Source organism: Mastomys coucha, unplaced genomic scaffold (genome assembly GCF_008632895.1).
Source record: "Mastomys coucha isolate ucsf_1 unplaced genomic scaffold, UCSF_Mcou_1 pScaffold9, whole genome shotgun sequence".
NCBI classification, from domain to species: Eukaryota; Metazoa; Chordata; class Mammalia; order Rodentia; family Muridae; genus Mastomys; species Mastomys coucha.
The window spans coordinates 107,910,918-107,938,309 of NW_022196915.1; the positions used below are offsets into that span (position 1 = coordinate 107,910,918).

At 43.7% G+C, this 27,392-nt stretch overlaps 1 protein-coding gene across 6 annotated transcripts in view; it reads right to left on the bottom strand.

Moving 5' to 3' along the window:
- Tmtc4 (transmembrane O-mannosyltransferase targeting cadherins 4) overlaps nucleotides 1-27,392 on the bottom strand; it is a 67,328-nt gene that overhangs the window by 39,204 nt on the left and 732 nt on the right. For 2 of the 6 annotated variants that reach the window (XM_031360847.1, XM_031360846.1), the window contains exons 1-5: nucleotides 24,807-24,917; nucleotides 19,768-19,980; nucleotides 15,409-15,524; nucleotides 14,040-14,256; nucleotides 6,936-7,023 (exon numbers count right to left, since the gene is read on the bottom strand). In XM_031360847.1, coding sequence (XP_031216707.1) covers nucleotides 6,936-7,023; nucleotides 14,040-14,256; nucleotides 15,409-15,524; nucleotides 19,768-19,926 — 580 coding nt within the window. In that variant the 5' untranslated portion in view covers nucleotides 19,927-19,980; nucleotides 24,807-24,917. Of the gene's footprint in view, nucleotides 1-6,935; nucleotides 7,024-14,039; nucleotides 14,257-15,408; nucleotides 15,525-17,193; nucleotides 17,284-19,767; nucleotides 19,981-24,806; nucleotides 24,918-27,392 lie in introns of those variants that run through there. The other 4 variants (XM_031360845.1, XM_031360844.1, XM_031360848.1 and 1 more) reach the window with 3 other exon arrangements.

Below are 27,392 nucleotides of genomic sequence, written 5' to 3' on the forward strand. Positions count from 1 at the left end.
TATACCCCAGCCTGGCCTCAGACTCACTATGTAGTAGAGGATGATTCTTGATTTCTGATCCTCTTGTTTCCATATCTTGAGTGCTGAGATTACAGCCCTGGTTCTTGTGGACTTGGGGCCTGAACCCAGGGCTTTATGCATGGTTTTCACATACCCTAGCAACTAAGCTACATTCCCAGCCCACTTTGTTTCTGAAATTTAAACAGTAGAAATTGAAAAAAACAAACAAACAAAAAGACAAAACAAGTATGCCCCTGTTATGTTTCTATATGTGGCAGTGTCTGTAGACCTCAGAATTAGCCTCAGCTCACAAGTGAAACACACTGCTATGTCTGTATTCCAACCGGATCTAATTACACCCAACATTTTCTCATCTACTCTTTGCCACTGAGCTATCAGCATTTTATCAGAAGCCTTATGACTAAACATGCATATGTGCTATGGTGTCTTCCAGAATCCAAACTGGAAAACTTTACCTTTTAAAATCATATCACCTGGGCTGGAAAGATGGCTCAGAAGAACACTCATTGCTCTTCTAGAAGATCCAGGTTTCATTTCTAGCACCCACGTGAGGCACCTCACAACCATCCACGACTCCAGTTCCTGAGGACCCTATGCTCTTGCACATAGGTATCTGCCTGCTAGCATGTGATGCACACACATACACTTGGGCACATGCACATACATACAAAATAATAAATGAATAAATCTCTAAAATCATATCAATTAAATCAAGGGGCTATTCTTCACGAATGTGTAGCATTCCTGTACATTATAAACCAGAGTCAACTAATGTACAAAGCACTGGCAAAAATGCTTAGATTACAGGGGTGTGTAGAAACTTAAACTGAGAAACCTGGTCTGAGTTCTCAGACAACCCCATCTACTATAGTTTTATCCATGCAATTCCCCTAAATTAAGACTTCCTTTTAATCTTGATTCATCAAAGCAACTAATGAGGTCAATCTGCAACATAACCTAGGTGAATTTGGATTTCATGTTTTTGTGGCAGTTTTTAACCAGGCAACCAATGCTAGCAACTCTTGTTCCAAGTATGAATATTTAATTGCAGTGACAGAAACACTAGGCCACCTTGCATGCAGAACCAAGATAACAGTTTCTTTTAGCTCCAGGTTTACTAGAAGTCTCTTATATTGTCATATTTCTTATCCAATTATACAGTAATACTAAAATGTCAGTAATCTCAGTGTGAACAAATACAGTTAGAAGACAAGTCCTTTAATTTTTAATTTAGCCTTCAAATCTCTTCAGGATGGAAGTATCCCCAACAGGTAACAGGCCATTTTTTTTTAATATGAAAATGTAAAATGCATATAAAAATGTAATAATTTTCAACCTAAAAGCAACTGTGAGAAACAGTAAAAATAAACCTTAAAACAAATGTTGCCTCCAGTACAGTTACATCTATGAATAATCTTTGTGTAGAAATAAAGTCTCCCTAAGACAGTTCATTCTAACTTGAATGCAGCTCTCTATTCAAGCATCTTTACTGGAATTCATGGCCTTAACTTTGTCCATACTGTTAGATTTTAAGCTCAGAAGATACAGGAGGATATGACAAAACCACCTATAGCTATCTTGTATCTTTCACCTGGAGGAAGACCACAGCATAAGACTCAGAACAAGGGAGATCTGTCCCACTCTGTCTCTATTATCTACGATGACACAATCACTTAGGTCAATGGAGGAAAAGGATGAAGGAGCGAAGGGAATAACTCCAACCAGCAGAAAGACACTTGTCAGCACTGACACCCACAAGTGCCAACAGATGTGACCAATTTAATGAAGCATTCGTCTCTGACTTGGCACTCCTTCCAAGAGGGAAGCCCTCCTTTCAGCAAAAGCAGCACATTGTACAAGCTAGCCCTCTTCACCACCCTCTGCCTGGCAGCTTTGCGGAGCGAAACTGGCACGTCATGGTGTGTGTGGGAACTGCGCCATCACGACAGGTGGTCACAGCTCTGTAGCTGCCAGAGCTACACAATGAGCATCAGACTCCTGTTCCAAGTACTGGAACCAACCAAGCTTGCTTCCATGCATAGAATGAGAGTCCGACTTGCTGTCCTCAGATAGGGGACCATGTAAAGAAATTCAAGCAAGGGAGGAACCAAGGAAAATGAAGGCAGAGAAGAAAGAACCAAACAATCCATCAGCAATGACCCCAGACCTAAAAACAGGTATCTGTATGGCACAGCCACTTATTTATTTATTTATTTATTTATTGCCAAATTATTCATCTATTATAAAGTAAGTTCCTATAGCCATTTATTTATTTATTTATTTATTTATTTATTTATTTATTTATTTATTGCCAATTTATTCATCTATTATAAAGTAAGTTCCTGCACTGGCCTCAAACTCACAATTCCCCTTCCCTTACCTCTAGAGTAATTGGATGACAGGTGTGTCACCCAATTGACTAGGCCTATTTTTTAAGCATCATGATTCTAAGTCAAAGAGAAAAATATCTTAAGCAAAATGCAAGAGAATTAAAACTCTGATTTCCTGGCTGAACCACACAGTACAGCAACAGGACAAAGGTTTTAAGAACTAAAAATAACAGGCTCTAAGATCTTGTTGACATTTGGCTGAGCTGAGAACTTAAAGTGTGTGCTGTACAATGTAGCAAGACCATCCATCTCTGGAAGATCTCTCCTCCCACATGAGTAAGACATTCAGTCCTAGCTTAAGGTACTAGCTGAAGAATGGAACTGTTTTCGCCATTTTAGCATGCTTACTGTTCAGGGCTTACCTGTCTCCAGTCTGAAACAGCAGGCTTTGAAAGAGCTTTCAGTATTGACAAAACATCTCATGAGAACAGCACATTTTTGATTTGGGCATTAAACAACAACGACAAATGTACCTTCAACTCACCTATGTAATGATTTTTTTTTTTTTTTGAAGTAAATGTCTGATGGCAAATTTTAAAAAAAGATTCTGTTCTAAAAGAGCTTAAAGAGTAAAGAAAAGGAAAACAAAACAAAAAACAAAAAACAAAAAGAATCCAAAAAAAAATCCCAGAGTCTTAAAAAACGACAGTGAGTAGATTTCCCTCCATTTTCTGAAATTCCAGGACACCAGAGCTTAACAGAGCTGCCTCCTAATAAACTCAGGCAGTTAAAGATTGTTCAGACTTTATAATAATACAGACTGTGCCTATAAAGAAAGCTAATGAGGCTACCCAAAAGGAGCTATAGTCTCTCAGAGAGCCTTCTAACTAGTTAAATCATAATTCAGAGCACTTAATTTCTGTTCTCTTATAAAAGAGTATTAACTCAGTTCCAACTCTTGAATGTCAAGTTTATGTGTACCTAAAACTGGACTTCCTTTTTTATTGACTTTATATATTCAGATTCTTGAAGTAAAAAGACCAGGTCTTTAAGCTGGTTGCTTTAAACATTGAGCCTAAGCATTAAACAGCACGATCATTTTCATTCCAATAAAGACTGGTTCTGCTACAAAGGTTTTAATTCTCTGCTGTACTTACAGACACAGGCAAACACCGTGCTATGGCATGAGTCTGTGAGGGCTGCTTGGCTTGTGTTCACTGCACTGACAAGCTAGGAGAGAGAAAACTGGTGATTTAAGACAGGGGAAAATGTAGACATTAAGATGCTCCTAAATATGAAAGGCTGGACCAACAGAAATGCGTTGGAATGTCAGAGGTGAGGGCAGTTCAAAGGCCACCCCCATCCACTCCACAAACACTGCAGCACATGCAGAGAACTAGAGACAACACAGTGCAGGAGGAAGAGTGGAGAAGGAGATCATTCTCAGCTCCTTGGGCATGCTAAATAATTCAAGCTGTATTTTAACCAGAACAAACTGGACTGAGGCTAGGGATGTGTAGCCCAGAACATGCAAATCCCTGGGTATGATATCTAATGTGAAAAAAGTATTTTTATATGCATAAGTATGACATGTATATGTATATTTGTATAATACTCATGGGCCTAGAAATCCTCCCCCCACCAAAAAAAATGGGGCTGTATGGACTTTGCTTTTATGTTTTGCAATCCAGCATTAGGCACAGGGACTAGTATAAGAAATACTTTTAATATAAGGCTGACTGGTGAGGGAATGGATGATCTAAGTGGATAAGCCCTTAGGATGCTTTGGAACAGCATCAGAGAACAGAACTACTGTTCTGGTCCGATTTTCTGATCAAAATCTTTCATGCATAGGGGAGTTTGTTCTTCCTCTGTGAAAGCTTGTGGCCCTTGCAAGCCTCTGAGAAGAGACAGGTCTTAGGTAATGCATATGCTAACCTGAATATCAACACTGCACTTAAGATGTGTCTAAGGTGCTGGTGTTTACTCTATCAGAGAACATTCTACTCTTGACATGTTTGGAAAAGAGTTACAAAAAAAAATCAAAAATATAAAAAAGTTACGGAAATTATGGTACCTTTGTCAAGAGATAAGGGATAGGGTAAGAGCTGTGATAAGGAGAAGACCAAGTGGCTGGTGCAATGAGGCTATGCCATTGGTCTAGAGGAACAAGGCAGGTTACTCATCAGGACGCAAAGCCCTTAGGTGTCTACAGTGCAAGTCAGGCTAGGACCTTGTTAGAGCGACAGAGGAGCCTCCCTGTAAAGAGAATACTATTCATCGTGCATCTAAGGCCTTCTCAGGCTAGTTGGAATCTCTAGACGTGCAACCTCTGTGGAACTGACTCATAATGATGAAGACTCAAGAGCCAAGGATTTCAACCCACTTTCAACCCTGCAGTAACTGTGGCATCTCCAAGCATGCCAGGGCAAGTGAACAGTTAAAGGCAGAAGGGATGCAGAGATGTAAGGCTGAGGTTAACTTTCAGGCTCAAGGCAATGAGGCCTGAAATGAGTTTGCCAGCCATCGAGTTTCATACATTAATGACCAAGTAACCACAAAGTGTCAGAGGCTGTGCTGGAGGAGACTCTATGGCTCCATTTGGTCTACTCTTTCCTGTGCTAAAATGAGTTCAAATTAATTAGTAAATAGTGACTATAGGCAAGATGTGGACAAAAGGGTTTCTGTCCAGGTTCCCACAGCCATCCTCCTGTCTTCTCACTAAACAATTCAACATCTATTCAAAATCCTAGTGGGGTCCCGGCCAAGCCGGTGCCACCACTGCTACTTTTCTGCAAATACCAATCATGCCCAAATTAACTTTATTGAAGATAATTGATAAACTCAGACCTAACCATCTCTTTCTCATGTTAGAGTAAATACAGTATACATGCTAAAATAGTGTAGCTAGACCTGAAAGGAAAGGTAATATGGCAAGCACCAAACTTACTAGGAATTAAAGTATGAATTAACTGAGCACCCATCAACACTGAAGTACCTTCACCCTCACTATCAGTTTCTAAAGACTTCGTGTGTATGTAATTTGTCTTTTCAACCCTAGGCATAGAACCTGAGGCTTCGCCTATGCCAGGGAAGTGATCCACTACCCAGCTAAACTCCCAGCCCCAAAGGTTTCCTAAACCAATTACTTTTTGTATGGATGGCCCTTAGAAACAATTTTATGATTGTAAAAGAACTCAAAACAGACACACATATACTACATAAATATTAATGCACAAATTCATGAATTGGAACACAGAAAAAATAATCAAGGGAGGAATACCAAGTAGCTTCAGTTTTTTTTCACCACTCTGAAAGAATAGTCGATTCAGAAAGCAGAGCGAATTTATCAGATCACTCAATGGAAGGAGTTCTGGTGTTGTAATGGTTTCCCTTATGATTTCACAAGGGAAATCTTTAAAAGCAGTAGGAGGTTCTATATGGCACAACTTACCTGTTAAATCTATTGATATTTAATACTTAATATAAATACTTTCTTCAAAAAGTACTTCTGATGACTGCGAATCATAATTCCAATTAATTGTTTTAAGGAGGCTATATTAAGATTAATAAATGATAGCTGATGAGACATTTCTGAAAAAAATCTCTTAAGTCTGAAGTTTTCATTTTCTTGGTGTAAATGCTGAGAAGTGCCTCTCTAATGAACCTGCAGATTCCGACTGAACTGCCAATGTTAGGACATGTAGTGTCATTATACTGTAATAATCATGTCTCTGAGGGGAGAACCCCTCCCATTCCTGATTCACAGACTTATGGAAAACCAGATGGCGCTGGAATCTTGCTCCCCTATTGTGAGACTGAGGCAGGTACAACCTCTACAGAGGTCTAATCATGAGTTGTTAGTGGGGAGACCTTGACCAAGGAACTGAAGGAGGTATGCCTTCCTGCTGTGTTGACCTTTGGTCTCAGGAAAAGAAGTTGCCCTTGCTCTTCTCTGCCCCTAAAGCCACTCCACTCATGTGTTCCCAGACTCCAACCAACTGGTGGGCAGGATTATTTTCTCTCAGCATGGTAAGAAATGATATAAGGACATGAGATATGGTCATGCCCACTCAGGCAGACATCATCAACATGGGGCAGAGTCCCTCTTCTCCTGTGTCACAATGGAGGTGCATATCTGGAAAACCAGAGAAGCAAGCAGAGCTGGGATCTAGCCTATGTGCAAGAAAGGGAGAGGAGAAGTAGAGTGAAGACTCTCATAGGGCCAGTCCAATCTACCCTTTGAAAATTATGAAAGGGCGGCTTGGCCATCAACACATATGATCTCTAGAGCCCCAAGCTGGTGTGTGATCATGCAATTTTGCTGAAAATAAAACAGAACCCCAGCCCCAACCCAAGTACTTTAGTAATTCTGCTCAGGGCTTTGCTGTATTATTGATCTAGAATGTGTCAATCATGAAGAAGATAATGCAATAAACACGTTTCAAGAGTCTAAACCTATGACCTACTGCACCTCAATTGATAACCTTATATGAACAGATGGACTCACTATCTGTTAAGATACTGCTCTGCAGGATGAAATAATGGAGAAGGTGGCAAATAAGAAAGGTAATCAGTGCTTACTTTCTTTAAATGCTTGACAGTAGCCAAGGAAAGACAACAAGAAGAACAGGGCACACAGGAGGTCTGCACGGCCAACAACACCAGCAACCTTAAAAGAAAGAGGGAGAAAGATTTACATAAAAAATTAAGCATTCCTAAATTCTGGATATATAAAACATACTTAGGACATGAAACAAGCAACTTACCAGCTCCCACCCCTTATGACAGCATGTTGGCAGTGCTGCACAGCCCAAGGGTATTATCTTATAATGGGTTCATTCCCTTCACCCTCTCTGGTACAGGACTTCATCTCATTGCTTTAAGAGATTCCAGGATATTTGAGCAGACTGTTCTGGGCACAGCACATGGCTAGCAAGAACGGTGTTATTTAATACCTTACATCCAAGAACACCAGCAACCCAGGTTTCTCATGTCCCACAGGAGATTTTCAACTGAAAGTGTTACCAGCTCAGAGGGCACAGTGTTAAAAAAAAAAAAAAAAAAGGTACTGGGACTGGCAAGATGGAACAGTGGGTAGAGGTGCCTACTAAGCCTGGAGACATGGAGTTGATCCTAAGAACTCACATGAAGGGGTAGAGAGAACAAACTTCAGAGTCCTCCAGCCTTTACCTCATGTACCATGACTCACATGCCCCACTCCCCAATATCAGGCATGCACACACATTAAGCATACACACACACACATGCAAAACAACAATAATAATAAACTGAGAAGAATTTTAAATCTGATTGGGAACACAAAGGACATAAAAGTATAAAGTATGTGCTAAAAGCCATTTAGGCAGAAAGAGAGAGAAAGGGTCAATGCCTCTGAGTTGCCTCTGCCATCTTCTCCCTTCCAACTGGTTTAGAGGGCTAACCGGCCAAGTCAGGATGATTCCAAAGTGGACAATGAGCTAAAACAGAGAACAGTTCCCATCCTTTCTCTCTTCTCGTTTCCAACATGACTCCCAGTTCCTTCCCTCCTTTCCTCTAGCGACAATGAATCTATATAAAGTTTGTGTCCATTTTTTCCCAAGCTCATTACTTCAATAATTGTCTCCAAATATTTCACAGCAAGGAAAAACACAGAATTCTTCTCATGAGTACTGCTCTACTTCACGGGGTGTCCTTTACTAACAGATATCCAAACATGGCATATACCAAACCACTTTAATGGATAACAGATTGATTACTTCTGAAAGGGCAGATAAAATATCATGCCTGTGGAAATTAGTACATATATATGTTTCCTAAGGGCACGTATGGTCAACAGCTGAACAAGAATGCCTTTAACAATAGGTTTCCTTTTGCATATGAAAGGCTGAGGTATATTGCCCTCTGTAGTTATAATCCCCAAATTTGGTGCACTGCGAAGTCCATGGACAAGAGGATAGAATGAGTTGACAAATTCATCCTAGCAAGAGCATGTGTGAGAGACAAGTGTGATGGTCAGTAGAGTCAACCTGACAGGACCTATTCAGCCAGGGGACAATCATCCTGGCATGTCTGTGAAGACATTTCTAAACCACTTAGCTGAGTAATCCCACTCCTAATGTGGGCAGCACAATTTCAGGGGCTGCAGTCTATAACTAAATAAAAAGGAGAAAGTGAGCCTGGCACAAGCATCCATTGCTTTCTTCTCCCTGACTGGATATGCCCAGATACTCAACACTCACGCTCCACTGACATGCCTTCCCCTCCATGACTGACTGTGCCTCAAACTGTGAGCCACAAGTCTTCCTACAGTTGCTTCTGTCCGGTATCTTGTCAACAAAAATGCTAACAATCAACCACCACTGGATGCAAGGGGCAAACCAAGCTTAATGGACCTGAAGAGAACATGGCAGTTCACTGGAGGGTTAATGAATACATAATGAGAATTCTGGATACTCAGAGGTAAGTTCATTTAATCAAGGACACAAAAAGTAACCAAAGTGCTTACTGAAATAGGACAATACACTAGGCAGGCAGGGAAAGGACCAAAGACACTGTTGCTCATGGAGGCAGGAGAAAGGACCAAGGACAATGATGCTAATGAGGGAGGGGAGTTGGGAAAGAAAGGACCAAGGACATTGATGCTCATGGTGGGGAGAAAGAACCAAGGCTACTGTTGCTCATGGGGAGGCAAGAACACTGATGCTCATGGGGGTGGGGGGAGACCAAGGACACTGTTGGTCATGGGTAGGGGAAAGACCATGAACCTTGTAGGGGAGAAAGGACCAAGGTCATTGATGCGCATGTGAGGGGGGAGAGGGGGGAGAGTGCTGCTTCTGTGACATGGTGGCAAGTAAAGAAGTGATTGGAACATCCAGGCTTTGTAGGCCTTCAGCCAGGATACAGGGAGAAGAGCTTTTTAGAGCTGTGGCTTAGGATAGACCAGACCCCAAACCCTCTCAGAACTGAAGCAACTAAAGCCAATGCAGAATCACTGACCAAGGAGCCACAGAGCAACAAGCTAAGAGGAGGAAAAACAGGGGAACTAGGGTTTCTTGAAGTGACTTAAGGGAAGGAATAGATTGTACAAAAACTGAGCTACAAAGCCAGAAGGACCAGGCTATGGAAGCCCCTTCCATCACACACAAAGTAAGGTACACACAAAGTGCTGTCACGGAATGAAGTTTAAGCAAATAAGCTTATCTTCTAATGGAAAGCCTGCCTTTTGGTAAAAGCACTGTTGTCATGGCTGTGGGCTTAGTGTTTAATGGCTGAGCCATCTCTCATCTCTGTTTTGGTAAACTATTAAACTATTATCAAGTCTGTAAGTGATGAAGGTTATACTACCTGACATAAAAACAAACAAAAGATAAATCTATCAAGTGTTTTAAAGTAAAGAAGCATTTAGCAGCCGGGCAGTGGTGGCGCACGCCTTTAATCCCAGCACTTGGGAGGCAGAGGCAGGCGGATTTCTGAGTTCAAGGCCAACCTGGTCTACAGAGTGAATTCTAGGACAGCTAGGGCTATGCAGGGAAACCCTGTCTTGAAAATCCAAAAAAAAGAAGCATTCAGCATTTCAGTGAATATTTGTCAAGTAATTAAAGAGAGCTCACAGGCTATAGCCCACCACTGGAGAATGAACATAGGAAAGACAAGGCCTTTATTTTTTCTTCCTTCCTTCCTTCCCTTTTTCTTTTTTTTCTTTCTTTCTTTTTTTAATATTTGCAAAATATGTATTTTCAGGTAAATTCTTCTCCAACAGCTGTATTTTCCTTTCAGATTACATCAAACACCTTGTCAATCTTTTCTGGGGGGAAAAAAAACAGTGCACCCTCCCTCAATTCAATAAATAGGTAGCATCTGAGTTGGGGACAAGAAATGAGAATTTGGGGACAAAAAAAGGAGGTGGGCAAGGGTTTCCTTACTAATTCCTTATGTGTTGAAATCAAGGTGTTCAAAGCTAGGTATGATGGATGGTGCGTGCCTATAATCCCAGAACTTGAAAGATAGAAGCAGGAGGACAAGAGTTCAAAGCCATCCTCATCTAAAAGCTACAAGTGAATTTGAGACCAGCCTGGAATGCAAAGACCATATCTTGCCTCCTCCCTGCCAAAACATCTGGATTCAGTAGATGGATGGGTAGACGTCTTGAAGAAGCCTGAGCTTTTGATACTAGAACCCAGGCAATTTGTCATCTTTAGCCACACTTGAGGTGCAATGCTACTCACATCCTCAAGGAGGCCCTGGGCGTATCTCATTCTGATGGCTGAGTCAAACTAGATCAAGACCTAAGCAATGTTGAGGTTTGGTCTTTTGCTGTGTATTGTAATGCTAAGTGTGGCCCCTAAGAGCTCCAGAGACAAGAGAGTCTGCACATTATACCCAAGTAAGCTATGTGACCTTGCCCCCAAGTTATTTCTGATTCATGAATAAAGATGCTGACAGCATAGGAGGGGTTTAAGGTTCCCAGGCTTGGGTGGGGGTTGGGGGTGGACCATGAAGGGAGAAGAAGTTGAAGAGGAGAAAGAGAAGCCACCATGTGTTTGGTGAGTCCTGAAAACATGGCCCTAAGGGCTAGCCAATGGGAGTTAAGAACAGCCCAGACGAAACATAGTAAGAGATAAGCAATAACTTGGGGTTATCTATAGGTAAGTAGATTCTAATAGCATAGAGAGTAGATATCTGCCCAGCTCTTACTGGAAGAGGCAAGGCTTACTGGAAATAATACGAGTTGTGTGTCTTTTATACAGGAACTGAATGGTCAAAGGCGGGGTTAGAAACCCCAAATCAGGATTAAAACTTTTGACAACAAGCAATGTCTGCCCATGCCTCTCCTCCCTTATGGACCAGTACCCTGTCAGAAGCTTCATATGTCTACTAACAATTCAGAGTGATCTGGGATGGCATACTGGGTGTGAGGGTGGATTTTGATTTCTACCAGCTGAGGAACAAATCAATCTGGCTATAATGATTTCCCTACAAATCAGAGACAGAAGGTGGTCAGACTGAAAGGCGTCTAATTCAACCATCTTGGCTTTGGTCAGGACCCTGTATCTCAAGCACAGAGGATGGCTTGAAAATATTAGGTAGCACATCTCTATAATTCTAGTTCTTAGGAGGCTGAGGCAAGCAGATCAGGCATTCAAGGCTAGCCATGGCTACATGATACCCTGTTTTACAAAACAAAACAAAACAAAACAAAACAGTAATAACACAGAGAAAATGTAAGTGCTTATTTACCTGGTAAAAATACCTTCAGTATTAATGCAGGGGGGACACAAAACACATTAATACTAATTACAAAGAAATACATGTCATTAAAAACTGGTAGGGTACATGCTGCTATGCCATCCTCTTAACACATATACAAAGGCACATATTTACTGCAATCTGCACTGTCCCCACGCCACAGGGAGCTACAAGCAGGGCGGGACCACCATGGCCACACCACAGCCAGGAAAGGGTTGTCTCTCCCATCCTGGCAGGATACCTGTGCGGCATCCCCCTGCCACTTGAAGATAAGCTCCAGGTGTCTTGCTCTTTGCACATGTTTAAAGGTGGCATTAAAAATGTAGAGTGGGAGATAACAGGGGGAAGGTGATAAGAGGAAATTGGATAGTGTGTCAAAATAATGAAAGGTAAACATACAAAGTATGTCGGTATGAATGCTAATTTTTAATTATTCCTTATTCCCTGGAATCCAAGAGAACTTTCAAATACTGCTTTCTCCCTACAGGTAGCCTCCCCCTCCTTCTCTGTGGTGTGTGTGTGTGTGTTCATGCACATATGTTTGTGCATATGAAAGCCAAAGGCTAACCTTAGGTATTATTGAGTCAGAGTCTCTTATGGGACCAGAACTAGATAATTAGACTAGAGTAGCCAGCCAGGAATCCCTAAGGATAGTCTGTCTCTGCCTCCTATATCTGTGCCTGCCTCTGTAGCATTGGGATACAGGCACATGCCCCTATGCCAGGACTTCTATAAGGGTGCTGGTGATCAAACTCAGGTCCCCATGCTTGCATAGCAAGTATTCACTAACTTAGTTATCTCTCCATTCCCCTCAATTCCCTTTAAAGATCCAAAATATGGCCTTTTAAGATTAGCAGATAAGCTGCATTTAACTGCAATGTTTGTGTCTTGTGCAGGCACACATTTGAAGCATACCCAGGCCTTGAAATCGCTTCACAAATCACTTTTTTAATACTTAGAATCAGACTTTTGGGAAGTCATTGGCCAATGGAATATTTTACTTTGGTTTTATGATTGTGTCCAACAGACAAGAAGTTAACAGTCAATCCAGTCAGGATTTTCCCAGAAAGCCCTGCTTGTGTCAGATGTAACACTGTATCTGAGATGCAACAAACACTTAGCCCTGGAAAGTGAGGCTGAAAGCATGTAACTTGGTCACAGTTGTGCACAAATGAGAGATAAAGGGTTTTAAGTGAACTCTTACATCATAAGCCCATAGCCTTTCATAGAGGATATAGAAGGCAACAGTAAAAACTCCACAGTATTCTATCAGATCGTCAGAAACAAGAATTCTGGTTAACAGTTTAGAATTGACTTTAAGACCCTCAACAGGACAATCAACTGATCGTAGGCATTTAAATGTCTATTAAAGGTTAAAGTTCACAGTGAGCGAAACAGCACACAGAGCATTCTAATCCAGCGGTTTATGGGACCAGAATGACCAAATCCAATCGCCTACTTCAGCAGCATGCCACCTCACATTTTGGAAAGGTTCAAGTATGCATAGAGGGGTTTTCTGGAAACCTTGGACAGCCTAGAAAATGTCCTTAAAGCTCAGCAGTATGTGTCTAGAGTGTACTCTCCTTTGTGTCCAAGACACAGAGACATGGCCACAGGACAGCAAGTAAGGCTCCTGTCATTGCTGTCTATCACGTGGCCAAGTATGTTTGGGGAAGATATCCAGGGAGGGAGGAGGAAGAAGGTACAGAGACTTCAAGAGCAGTTTGTTTGTGCCTACATGGACCATGGAATACTCTACACCCTCTTTTCTTTACCTGCTTAGGATACTTACTTCCTATAAAGTAGTACCCGACCATCTGATATCATAGGACTTTTATGCTATTATATTGAGGAAATTTTTGTAAATCATAATAAGGTCAGCTATTACAGAAAAACTGCTCCTGGCTAGATATGAAGTGCATGCTTTTGGTCCCAGCACTTGGGAGGTAAAGCAGGTGGATCTCTGTGATTTAGAGTCTAGTATGGTCTACATAGGGAGTTCTATGACCGCTAGGGCCTATACCATAAGACCCTGTCTTTCTCCAAAAATGAATAAAATAAATAAGAACTACCGTAGTCTCTGCACTGACAAAGAGTTCTTAACTGCTGGCCTTTAGGATACAAAGCCACGCAACATCAGCACTTATGCCCTTGAAGCTGGTGGTATCACACAGACAGTACCACCCAAGATGCCAACATACTCTGAGGAGAAAGTCTACCAGTGTGGTAGCTATTATCTATCCATAAAGAGGTATCTCTGACCTAAAACCCATTGTTTCTAATGTCTGACAGGGAGAGCATTGTATTTCCTGAAGACAGTGTGGTGTTTATTCTAACTCTGCAAACAAGAGGAACACATAATGAGCCTATTTCAGAAAACCAGACGGCAGAGATATCTTCCTACATGCATTCAGACTGTCACATGTGGGTGATACTTACACACTCGGTGTGCACTGGATGGACAGCAAACAGCAATGCCGCCAGCAGGGAAGCCCTGGGGGCCAGGTGTACTCTCCGGCCTTTACTGGTGTACTGCAGGCCACCAAACAGTACCGAGAAGACATCTAGCATGAGGATGGAGATGCCGCCATGTAGGAGGATGTTGACCACATGGAAACCCACGGGGTGAAAGCCTCCAGACAGGTAGTAGTTAACCCTGCAACAAACGGGGATTGTTCAACAGTGGATGCATGAAGCATACACAGTGGACGTGACCAAGGTAACAATGCCTACCCAGCCAAGAAACCTGAAGAAACTGAATGCAGTGAGCCATAGAGGAGATCAGGAGAAAGGGCACTGATAAGAGTCCAAAGTCAAAAGGACAGGTAGATGAAATTTTCAGGGTCCCAAAAGGATTGCTTTCCAAGGGCAAGCTCAATCACATTTTCCTCTGGGCTGGGGAGGTGGCTCAGTGGTTAAGAGCACTGACTACTCTCCCAGAGGTCCTGAGTTCAATTCCCAGCAACCACATGGTAGCTCACAACCATCTGTAATGGGGATCTGATGCCCGCTTCTGGTATGTCTGAAGACAGTGAGTGTACTCTCACACATGAAATAAATATATAAATCTTTAAAAAAAAAAAATCACATTTTCCTCAAGGTTGTTCCTCATAAGCCACCCATCACACAACAAAGTGCTTTAGTGCTTTAATAATATGTATCCCCAGCCTTCTCCCACAGTCACAGGACACCTTCCTGCTGTGACCATGAGTCTTCTCAACCGCTAGTGGTTCTAACTGTTTCTGTAAGATCTACACACAAGTACTGAAATGTATCTCAGAAACAGGTATAAGAGCTCTGTCACATGACCAGTAGCTCTGGCTAATGAGGCCCAGAGAAGTAATCTTTAAACTTCATATTCATTACACATTGGATTGGTAATGATTCAAGCCTTAATTTTGTCATGGAAAAAAAAAAACAGAACAGTTTTATTGAATGCTGTGTTGCTTTGCTCTGCATCATATATTCCCTTGGTGCTTTGCTAACCAAACAGTAAAGGGTGGGCTCTCAGCAACCCAGAGAGACAGGTGCTTTGCTGGTGAGCAAGCATCATCCCTGCCCAGGGGCCAGGCTAACCTCTGCATAATTTCAGTTTTAGTTTGTGCTGCTGAAATGGAGACTCCTTAGGTACAACCTCTCAGACACCCTGTGGCACACTTCCTAAGACTTAATATGAGTACAGACATTTCAGAATACATATATACTTCCTATGTAAGAACTAATGCTGGACCCTTCCCCACTTCCACCACCACATATGTTGTCATGGGGAAACCTCAAATGATGCACCTGTTCATTTGTTACACCTTACCTGAAAGTCAGGACGGTAAGTGGCCTGTAGGACTTGTGGCTGGTGTTACTGCTCAGTCTACTGCCCCAGAAGTCATGATGCCACAGGTCCCCAAGGGGTGTGTCTGATTGGAGGTCCTGCACAAACACAATGGGACATTCTGGGCAAGGATTCATGACCTCCCCCTAGTTTTGCACCACAACCTGGAAAGCTCCCCCAAACTGTCAACTCTACCCGCTTTATCCTTTCTGCTAGCCCTAGTCCCAACCCCGAACATCTGTTCTGTAGGATAAGCCCAGGCCTTTTAGAAGGACCACTGTATCCTCACATTTTCTACACAAAGTACTTCAAAATGCACATGAGTTTATCCTATGTAGCTAGTTACAGCCTTTCAATCACTTCCTACCTTCCTGTATCAAAGCCAATGTCCTCATAACAGTCAAAGCCACTGTGTCTGTCTGTCTGTCTGATGCCATACCCCTGCCCCTCTGCAGAGGCTTTGCACAGGCAAGTCTTCCCTGGATGGTCATCTTCAACCTTCTAACATCCTAAGTGGATCTCAATCCATTTCTGTGGATTCTGAGGCATCTCTTATCTCTCTCCATAGCACCTGGTAACTGGTTACTCACAGCTATGGTTTAAATATCTCTATCACTAGACACAGCACTGGGGAGGTAGAGTAAGGTAGATTTCTATGAGTTCAAGACCAGCCTGGTCTATAGAGCAAGTTCCAGGACAGTCAAGGTTACACAGACTACACAGAGAAACCCCAACTAAAAAAACTAAAAAACAAAAAACAAAAACAAACCCCTCAAAACCAAAGACCAACCAATCAACCAACCAACCAACCAAACAAAAAAAAATATGCTGAATAAAGAGACCACTAGGTTATGTAAGGTCACCACTATCCTTTCATAGCCAATTAAATAAGGTAAGGTATCAAAACAATATCCAATTAAACAAGTATGGGCAAATATTATTTTTAAAGTTTCTAGTTTTGATCAGGAGTTAAACAGATTATTAAACTAGGAGGAAATTTTCTATACAATTTTAAAATATAAAATTATTAAATATTAAACAAAACCGTCTTTCTGCTGAGATAATGTAAATTTATACCAAACATGCCTAAATATGTTTTTCCTTACATTTAAAATATGAAACTAAATGGTATAAAAGTTAAATGAGGGGACTAGAGATGTCCCAGCAGTTTAAGTAGGATCTGCTCTTTCAGAGGCTCTGAGTTGCCAGCATGAATCCTGACTCCAGTAGGTAGGTGTACCTAAGAGGAGAAACTACACTATTACCTTTCTAAGAATGGTCTTTTAAGCATAGATGGGATGCTTAAACACTGAAGAAATGGCTAAGTGGGTTAAAAATGAATGCTGCTCTCCCAGAGAGAGCGGGCTTGGTTCTCAGCATCTACCGTAGGCTCACAACCACCTGCAACTGCAGCTCCAGGAGATTCAGTAGCCTCTCCTACCCCTATCAGGTACCTGTATACATGCACTCACATATACACACGTGTACACACATAAACCCTTGAAAAAATGTTCCCAAACAAGAGGTGGTTAAATGACAGATGGCCTCAAAGAACAAACATCTACGCTGCAATTACAATTTGAACTATAGTACTTGCTACAAAATGAGCTGCTTGCTAACTCAAGAGGAGAAACAGATGCAAAGTTGATCACTTGATTCTCACTGTGACTTTCACTTCTACCAGCTTCAGTGGCCTTAAAAATGTAGATCATCCATCCAAGGAGCCAGCTGGATGTTTTACAAAGATCACAGGACCCATCTGCTTACTCAGCAACAACAGTGAAGTCCAAGCCTTTGTGTTCTGCGATGAAAGTGCCTCCTCAGCTGAGGTGGTTGGAGTAGCATCCTATCCTCCCTCTGAACAGAAAATGAACACCAAAGAAGCTCTAAATATTTAATTAGGCACAGCCTACATGAAGCACAGTGTGTGAGAGAAAGGCTTTTTTTCCTCATGATTTATGGGAACATTAGATTGCAAATTCCTCCCAACACCACTCGGAGACCATCTCAGGGAGCAAGAAATAGCAACTCAGCACAAGAAGCACCTAGCAACAGTATCCAACACCCCAGACCCAGAAACCACCTGCTTATATCATGAAGACAGCCTCAAGAGTGGAGCTGTGCACTCCACTCAAACAGGGAAGGAAAGAAGTGGGGCTGGAAAGTTAATACAAGGGGCAGGAGGTGACATTCCAGAAAATACTGCTCAAACCATACTTGGCAGAGGCACAAGATGCCTGAGCACTTCCTCTCACATGGAAGGGTGAGAGCAAGCACCAGAACTCTCCACACACCAGAGCCCATGTGTCCATGTTCCCAGCTCAACAGAATTTTTCAACACAGGTTCCGAATTAACCCTTTACGTACCCAGGTAGTGGTGTGAAGAAAGCCATAACAAATGACAGAATTTAAAAAGTAAAGGTGAACAGAAGTAGAGGCTGACAGCCATCCATTGGACTGAGCACAGGGTCCCCAATGAAGGAGCTAGAGAAAGGACCCAAGGAGCTGAAGTGTTTGCAGCCCCTTAGCACGAACAACAATATGAATTAACCAGTACCCTCAGAGCTCCCAAGGACTAAACCACCAAACAAAGAGTACACATGGTGGGACTCATGGCTCTAGGTGCATATGTAGCAGAGGATGGCCTAGTTGGTCATCAATAGGAGGAGAGGTCCTTGGTCCGGTGAAGGTTCTATGCCCCAGTGTAGGGGAATGCCAGGGCCAGGAAGCAGGAGAGGGTGGATTGGTGAGCAGGGGGGAGGGGGGAAGGAACAGGGTTGGATATTTCTTCCCCAGAGGGGAAACCGAGAAAGGAGATATTATTTGAAATATAAGTAAAGAAAATAGCTAATTAAACAAAAGTAAAGGTGAATCCTTATTAGAAAATAAAGGAAAATCCTTACGTGGCTAGCAAGTCATCAACAGAGCAGTTGTTCAGAGCTACATGCTTCTTTTAAGAAGCGCGGTTAAGAAAGAACTGCAAACGAGTCACCCATTATAGGTGGCAGGTGAACAAAAGGGAAGGAGTTCACAAGTGGAAAACGTGTCTTAAAAGTGAGGATCCAGGCACGGTGATGGATGCCTTTAACTTCAGCGCTCAAGAGGCAGCGGCAGATGGAGCTCTGTAAGTTTGTAGACAGTCTGGCCTACCCAGCAAGTTCCAGGTCAGCCAGAACAATATAATGAGACCCTGGCTCAAACAAATGTAATTACAATATCATGCTACAAACAGAACACCTACAAGTCAAACATGGCTTTCTCCACCTTCAAAACATGCAGTCTTGCCATGTCGAGTTTTCTTTGACATTTTCTACAGAAGAAGGACTTCTTAATTTGGTGACATCAGTAGTTTAAAAAAAAAAACTATCCATCTATCAAATTTATAGCCTTTATTAACTTTTGTCTGTGTACATGCTTACATACCCACAAAAAGACCATGCATGGGGGATATGTGTAGTGTTTTCTCCTTCCACAATATGAGTCCTGGGGACTGAACTCAGGTCATTAGGCTTGGTGGCAGATGCCTTATCCTGCTGAGCCATCCTGATGGACTTTCACTTCTTATGAGCATGCAATGATGGGGCTGCAAAAGCACTTTCAATGGTATGCCCCCCAGAGACAGGTAGGTGCACTCCTTCAAGCTCTGGCCATAGGTAAGCAACACAACCTGTGACCATGACAAAGATTGTACCTCATGCCACTTCTGAGCACTGGTTCTGCCTGCCTGCCTGCTTCCAAGTTTTATTCTTGTTGTCTTTTGGCTTCCCATTTTACAATAAAAAGATGGCTATTTTCCTGGACTCATATAGCTGTAACAAGATTGACTAGGAGTCTGCAAGGTCAGCAAACTTGAGTCTCCAAATATGAAATGAGCAGGAGCGTTGTATCCCTCAGCAGCAGAATGCTTTCTTCCAGCAGCTGTCAGCACACTGCGCTCACACAGTGAAGGACAGAGTCATAGCCAGCTGCTGCCTGCTACAGACAGCAATGGGTGTATTAGATCCATCCATCACTAGAGCAAACGCACGAGTCTATCTTTCCTCTCACAATTCTGGAAAGTTTCATAAAACCTGAAGCACTCAGTCTGCGGTGCTCTGCAACAGCCCCAGACTTGTAATCTTAGCAGAAGTGTGGATGGGGTCTCCTGAGCACAGGCAGGTGCTGCAGACCTGAGGCAATGCATTTAGGAGATAATACACAAAATAAAATGGGAAATCTAGAGCTCATGAGACCCAGACTGAGAGTCAACCCAAGCAGGACAGAGAATTAGCACCCACTTGGATGACTGAGACAGAAGAAAACTGGGCATGCTTAAGTTCCCTAGAGGATTAAGACACAAACCTTATTGTTAACAATAGCTTCAGAGTCATCAAAGACAAAATCTCCATCATAGCTCCTTGCAAAACACAGAAGGGAAACAAATCCCACTACTAACTTAGCCCAGAAAGGGGGAAGGACAGATGGGATGATATGATCCAGGTCGGCATCCAGCTCAGCCATCTTGAAAACTGCAGGCCGCCAGCTTCCTGCTCCAGCATTATGCTGGTTAGAAATCTGCAAAGGAAATAACATTGTGTAAATATCTTTAAGTACGCTTCTGCAGTGGACTTCATTACCTAAAGTAAGACAAGAGCTAGATCAATAGGTATGCTGTGACTTTATACAATGTGCTCAAATGTGTGTGTTAAGTCATGGCTTTCAAAATTTAGAAGACAGAGAAGTGACCTGGAACTCAAACAGACTTTCAGACCTTACCATGACCAATGAAACCTGAAGCACTTGGCTTTCTGATTTTTCCTCCTGGAAATTCTAACTTAATAGAATCACGCATTTACCAACTCCATAAAGCAAGTCATTTTTAATTCTCTGAGCCAATTTCCAAAGCTTTGAAAAAGTAACAAGCAGCTTCACTGATCCAGAAAAATCAGTAACTGTTCATTGTTGGCACACTGCGGTGTGGGGAGTGAGAGTGTACTGTATGAAACATGACTCTGGCAGACCTTACAGTCTGTGTGTGCAATTCAAGTGCATATGCCAGTTAGCTGAAAATCATGAGAGAGGGGACTCACAGGGCTAGAGCACATGACAATGATTGATTGAACTAAGGTTTGCATAGAGATAGAAGAACTGATTTCTTTGGAAGCCCCCCTTCTCCCCAAAAAAGGGCAGTCCCAAGGAGGGGGATAATTCTGCACAAAGAGTCAAGTTAGGAATATGTTCTTCTTCAGAACCTTCAAACGGACAGAGTAGTTCTACAGCAACCTTGCCATTTAATTAGCTGTGCAGCTTTGTGAGAGACTCTACCTCTGTTTCTTGTGGAACAGAGCAAAACGTAAGACCTTTCAAGCTGTCAGAGTTGCATAACAGCCTGGGCCAATTCCAAGACTCAAACACAAAATTATCTGCAAATCAGTTATCTGTTCCTATTCCTACCACACCCTCCACTTGTGCTTTCTTCTGGTCAGGTTGCTCAGTTCCAATCTTTATAAATTTGGATAGTTACACTCTTTGAAACTACTTCCTCATTCATTATCAGATGATAAGGAGACTGCCTACTAGATTTGGGGGACAGGGAGGTGTTATTTAGTTTACAGGCCCATCAATAAAGGAAGGTGTGGAAGGAACTCAAAGTAGGTTTAGCTGCAGAGGAAAGCTGCTTACTGGATGCTCAGCCTGCTTTCTTACAGAGTCCAGGCTCATCTGCCCAGAGGTGGCATGGCCCAGTGGTCTGGGCCCTTCCACATCAATCATTAAACAAGAAAATGCCCCCACAGCTTGCCTATAGGCCAATGTGACGGAGACATTTTCTGACTGGGGTTTAATAGATGATTGGAGAAGACTGGCCATCACTGTGCTTTCTGTGAGGTTGAAGAGTCTTTGGAATATCTCCGTTAGTACTAGCTTTTGGTATAAAAGCTCTGGTCCTCCCTATTATGAAGACAGCCTCCATTCATCTTTCATGCCAGTGAAAGAAAATCCCAGTCCCTTGACTGGGATGCAGCTTGGGTATATTTGGTTCTAGATCTTCAAGTAAATACATAGATCAACAAGTCAACTAAATAGGAATCTCAGGCCTCAGACATTACTTTTTTTTTTAAATAGCTTTTGCCTGAATGGGCAGCCGGGAACACCTTTTAATGGCAGCACTGATCTTTTCCAGAGGCAGAACCCATTTACAATCCAGACACAAAAGCCTGTGACTCTTTCTCTGCTTGTCCCCTGAGCATCACTGCCAGATGTAAGGCTTGCTCTTAGCAAGCGCTGGGGGAATAATCCACCTACTTTCTTCTTTCTACTGAAAAATGTAAACCACTGCTTAAATCCTAACTGGAGTCAGGTCACCACAAATACCTTGATTGCTATTTTACATTCTAGCTAAAGAAATTACTCCTGCTACCTCAAAATTTAAGAAAGATATCATGACTTTAAAAAGTGAAGGACTAAATGTGTTCTTTGGTTTAGAAAATTAATTTCAGGAAAACAAATAGTTTATACCAATTTTAAATGTATAACAAAGTATGTGCAATCTATAAAACTTCCTGATATTCTTGGGCTAAGCCCTAAACATTTGAATATGAAATCAGTTTGTTATGAAGTTCAAATGGCTGCATGATTACTGATTGATAAAAGAATATGTGTTCTTAAATTAGCCACTGTCCTTTCCTGACTATCCATATTCATGGCCCAAACCAATCATTTTGGTATTTAAGCAACAACCCACATATATGTAGGATGGACTGTGGATCCCCAACATCTGTGGTGCCCTGGTGGGCCAGGCTCTCATTTTTGAGATGTCAACTGAACGGATGAGTTGATAGCAAATTGATCTCGTCCCCTGTAGGGACCAAAACCTTAGGACCTACGTGCAGGCATTCTACCCTCCACCATAATCCCCAGTCTTCATTAGCTCTTGCCATCTCATGGAAGCATCTCTGGTGTCAGGGGACCCCTTAGTCCAATGCCTTTGCTGCTTTATTGCAGTGAAAATATTCAAATGTTCCCATTTGTTTAATAGACTTGTCTTTACACACATAGCTGAACAGTCCAGAACATGCCTTTTATCAGAAAATGCAAAAAAGTTACAATACACTAGAAACCCATGTGAAGTTCTCAGAATCCACTCCAGCAGTCCATACCAATGATTCTGGAGATAGATGCACATGAACTGGTGGCTACATTTTCTTGAGCTACATTGTTTCCCTAAGGAACAGTTTCTTCATTGGTAGAATAAGGTACCCCTGTGTTCTTTAGGCTGTGAGTAAGGCAATACAAGCAGTTAGTTAGTCTCCACTGTTTGACCAATTCATAGTTCTTGGTCACCTGCCTTAATGCTCATGGTGCCATCTTAATATCCAGCAAAGCTCACCAGGTGACAGGATATACCCAAGAAAGGGGAACCCTTCTTTTGGGCAAATCTACAGTATATGACTTCCCAGGGGAGGAGACCATCCTATACAAACTTCATACCACACAAATAGCCCCGATCCCAACTCTCCTTCCTCCAATAGGAAATGACCCTTGTTCAACAATAAGGTGTGGTGTGTGGGTAGATGAAACCATGCCCCACAAGGTGGCAGGGATCTTCATATCCCTGTCCGGGTATAGGAAAAACACATTCTGTTTCTGACTAAGTAACATGTATGTCTTAATGGTCTTCTCCAGGTTATATCCTGAATGAGAGCTCTGGCTCCTCAGCCATGGCTAGGATGGGAGCTCACTGTAGGGAGGGGCTGAACAGGATGCTCACAGTGGCTCCAGTTCCAGCAATGACCCATCTTCACAGAACTTACTACAAGTAGTCTGAAGAGACTGTCACAGTAACAAAGGTAGTGTTCTGGTGGCTCCTGAACTCTCTGAACTGGATCCTTTAAGAGAGGTTTAATGTGGAACAAACCAGTAGTCTCCATCCCCAATACTCAAACTCCTAATATTAAGCTTCAGTTTTTAGGGGGTTAAAATATACTCATCTGTCAATCAAAAGGTCAAAAAGACCACAAACAATATCTCCTCAAAGGCTAAATGGCACTGAACTGTGAACTGTGAGTTTCTGATAACAATGGACACAGCAGCCCAGGCTGCAATGAAGCAGAGTGACCCAACCTTGTTGATTTACCTAGTTGGGAAAACGGCAGCAGCCACCTAACTGGAGATTCTTCCACAGGCATGGAGAGGCTCTTGTCCTCTACACTAAGACCAATGCATCCAGGGCCAGCTGTCCTCCAGGATGGAGCATGACCTTGCCTCTAAAAATCCGAATAACATGATAGTTTCTGACCACCGGTATTCTGGCACGATGCAGGGAGAGCTGGCACACATTGTGCCAGAGGCAAAGGAGCCTGCCATCCTCTGTAGTGATGGGCCAAAAAGCAGACTAAGGTGAATCCTGTTGTGACCCATCTTCCTAATTCAAGAACGTCCAAGTGGCTGCCCACATTCAGAATTCCTGCCTCAGAAAGTTTCCACTTTGCTAACATGTAACCATTTTCCCATCTACATGGGCTAGCACACCTCACTTTGCCCCAGTTCCACCTATGGTACAAAGCTTTTGGGGGATGCCGGTGCAGGGGGCAATAAGGGCTCCCGTCAATCCTTACTATAATTCTCCCCATCCATCTGTTCCCGGGGAGAGAGCAAAGTGTGAATGACTCAGTGGCGATATCTGTCCTCTAACTCCTCCTTTCTTTTGTGTGTAGTTATAAAAAGAAAGAAAACACAAACAGCCCACAGTCACAACATCAACAACCCAGACTCCCCGTGGAGTTCGCAGAAGGTGAGGCGGTTGCTGCACCACCTGCTCGGCACCCCTAACTCCTGGCAGCCGCTCCAGGCTCCCAGGCCAGTGGTACCAGCTTTGCTCTACAGCTGAGCATAGAGTAACTGGCACTCCTGGCGCTGCTGGGTGGCTCTCCGTGTAACCCTAGGCGGGCGGCCAAGCTACCCGGTTGTGTCCAGCCGTCGCCCGTGCCTTGGCCAGCTGGCGACCAGGCGCAGGGACCCCGCGGCCAGGTGGCCGCTACACCCGGTGCACTCCTGGGCTACGAAGCTGTTGCACGGCTGGGTCAGACAGTAGTAGGCAAGAGGCAGGCACAGCGACCTCGGCCGTAGCAGGGCAGTGCGGGAGCTTGAGCCCGGGGCGCGCACCCTTACCGCGCGCTCTTTGTCCGGGGTGCGGCTTCTAACAAGGCGCAAACCGCCCGGGGCGGCGTCCGCCGGAGGCAGCTCGGGTCTCGGAGCTAACTCTAGTAGAGGTGCAGGGCTCGGGCGCCGCCCCCGGGCCCCCGCGCAGGGCTGGAGGCACAGCTGAGAGTCCGGGAGCCCGCGCCCAACTCCGAGCGCCCCGCAGCTGCGCTCGGCCCTCCGCGGGCCGCCCCGCGCGTTACCTGCAAGGAGCACGAGCCGCGATCTCATCTCCCTCCCGCGTGCTTAAACTCCAGCGGCTCCCTGCCCGCCGCCGCCAGGGGAGGGACCGCCCTCCCCCTCCCACCCCGCCGCGTCCCGCCCCCCGCCGCGCCGCTTCCCACTCGCGGCCGCCCGCTCCCGCCTAGTCCCGCCTCCCGCCGCGCAGCCATCGGCTGCCCTTTCCATCACTCACGCTCTCCTTTTCCACTCATTGGTACAAGTCGGGTGACGTCGGAACAGGGCGCTCACGGCGAAGGAGGCGCAGGGGCAGACGGGCTTCGCTGGGGAGGAGAAAGCGCCGCTGGGACGCGAAGCTGCAGCGGTGCCGGGGCCTGGCCCCTGCTCCCTGGGGATCCGCGCTTTCTGAGCCTATTTCTGGCTTGTCTCGCGCGTTCCGTCGAGAGCTGTGGATCCCTGCAGAAAACCTCAACTCCACGCTTCTTTCTGTGTAGAGTTGTTTAAGAAATGTCCCCACTTTCTCCCTTTGAAACGGGAAGTGAGTTCCTCTTCCTAAGGCCCTGCAGCCTCAGAACTGCACCTCCTCTTTGGAGCAGAGCCGTACAGTCACGACCACTCCTGATGGGAAGGCCACCCACTCAATTTCCATCCTCAGTACTTATTTGTGCCGCCACCTTCAAGAGAAAACCTTTGTACTTTCCACTGCCAAACTTAAAGACCTCAAACCTCAATGACCTCCGACGCCCTCCTTCTGCGACCCTCCTTAAAGCGTCAGTCTCTGATCTGTCTCCCTCTTTGGAGTGGAGTCCGCATCTTTAGCACCAAGGCACTTCCAAGCTTTCCTCTGTGTGTCACACTGCCTTTCGCTGTCCTTCATCACTGAAGCAGAGTGCTTCTCCCCTCCCCCACCCCACCTCCACCCCAACCCCAGCTGTTTCCAACTAAATTCACTTGGTTTTCATTCAGGGAAACTGCATTTGCTGTCCTTTGCCCTTAGTAAGGCCAGAGTACATTTTGCTTCCTAATGCTACCTCATCTCAAGATTTCTTCTTACTCCTTAAAATGCCCTTTTCTTTAGGTATATTGCCTTTCCACTCTTCTGTTTCCCCCCCCACCTCCCCCAGTCTGCTTGACTGGCTTTCCTGCCCTGAATGATCGCTAAGAGTTTTAAAGGCCTCATCCTTTTCTCGTACTCCACAAATTTACCCATATGATTTAATCTGCTGCCAACACTGCAATCAATACATTTCAGATTTACACTTCCTTTCCTTGCTTTCTCTGAGTTCAAACCTATTTATCTAGTTCCCCATTTAGCTTCTCCCCTTGTATATGCCACCACAGCTCAAATGGTAAGACATCCATCATGCTTTCTCTGCCTTCCTTCTGGTGGACTGTGATACCCAAGTAACCCTAACCAAAGCCGGCCTCAGTCCTGGCATCTAATGAATGGTCAAGGTCCTGATTGATAAGTGCCTCTACTATTATTCGCCTCCTCCAACTGACTGTTAGGAATATAAGTTTAAAAAAATTGTATAACTTAGTAACCATTTTGTGTGACTTGCAATAAAGTAATGCATGTGAATAGAAATTGGCCACCAGGCAGCTCTGATAGGAACCAGGCCACAATTACAAGCTCCAGGCAGGCCACCTGGCAGCTTGAATACAAGTCAAGCCCAGGACTGGTTTTACTATGCTAATGAAATACTCCCCAAGGTAGTCACTTCCTGTGCTGGTCCACTAGCTGCAAGCTGTGAACCCTGGTAGCACAAAACTACCATCTAATGAAATAATACATAAATTGAAAGATTGGGAATGGCCTCTAGGATCAAATTGCCATGCTCCAGAGACCAGGCGTCTCTAGCCTCTGTGTGGATACCCAGCAGCAAGACGCTTGAGACTGCATATGCCCCTGGCCTCAGTGACCATTGAACTTCTAGCACCGTCGTCTGTCACTGGGCCCACACAGGCCCACCTGTGATGGCTCCTGGCCTATGCTCTCAAGGATCTCCTTCAGTGTTGTCCTCAGCCTGCCACAGCTGAAGGTCTTTGTGGTGGATGAAGATCAAGCCTATGAGAAGATTTCCCAGTGGACCCCTCCCTGCACAGCAGTGTTTCTGCCTAAACAACTGTTCCCTGCTCTGTGATATGTCTAACTTTTATATTAGTATGGTATTATAAGGAATGTTTGTGTGAATAAGCCAAACATATTTGAGAGACAAATCTTGTGTAGACATCCTAATTGCCAAGTGCCTTTTAGTCTGTAGGTCATACCCTCCACACTGCTACATGTACAAGTTAAGTAGAAAATCTAGAATTTAAAATACTCTAGAATCTTATAAATCATCAATTTTTACATCCTGAACTGAAGCTGATTTGTTTATAACTTGGGGAGTGGTTATCAATTTTTGGTTTGAGGACATTTTAGATGAATACTTATTTGGTTATAGTTTGGGGAGTGGTTATAGTATCTGACATTTAACATGTTATTGAGCTCTGAAATGTTTACATTTTAGGTGGATTTCAGTTAGGTGGATTTCAGTTAGTGTGACTAGGGGTTTTAAAGTCTTGATGACTCTTGATGAGATTCCCTTGACCTAAAGGAGAAGATA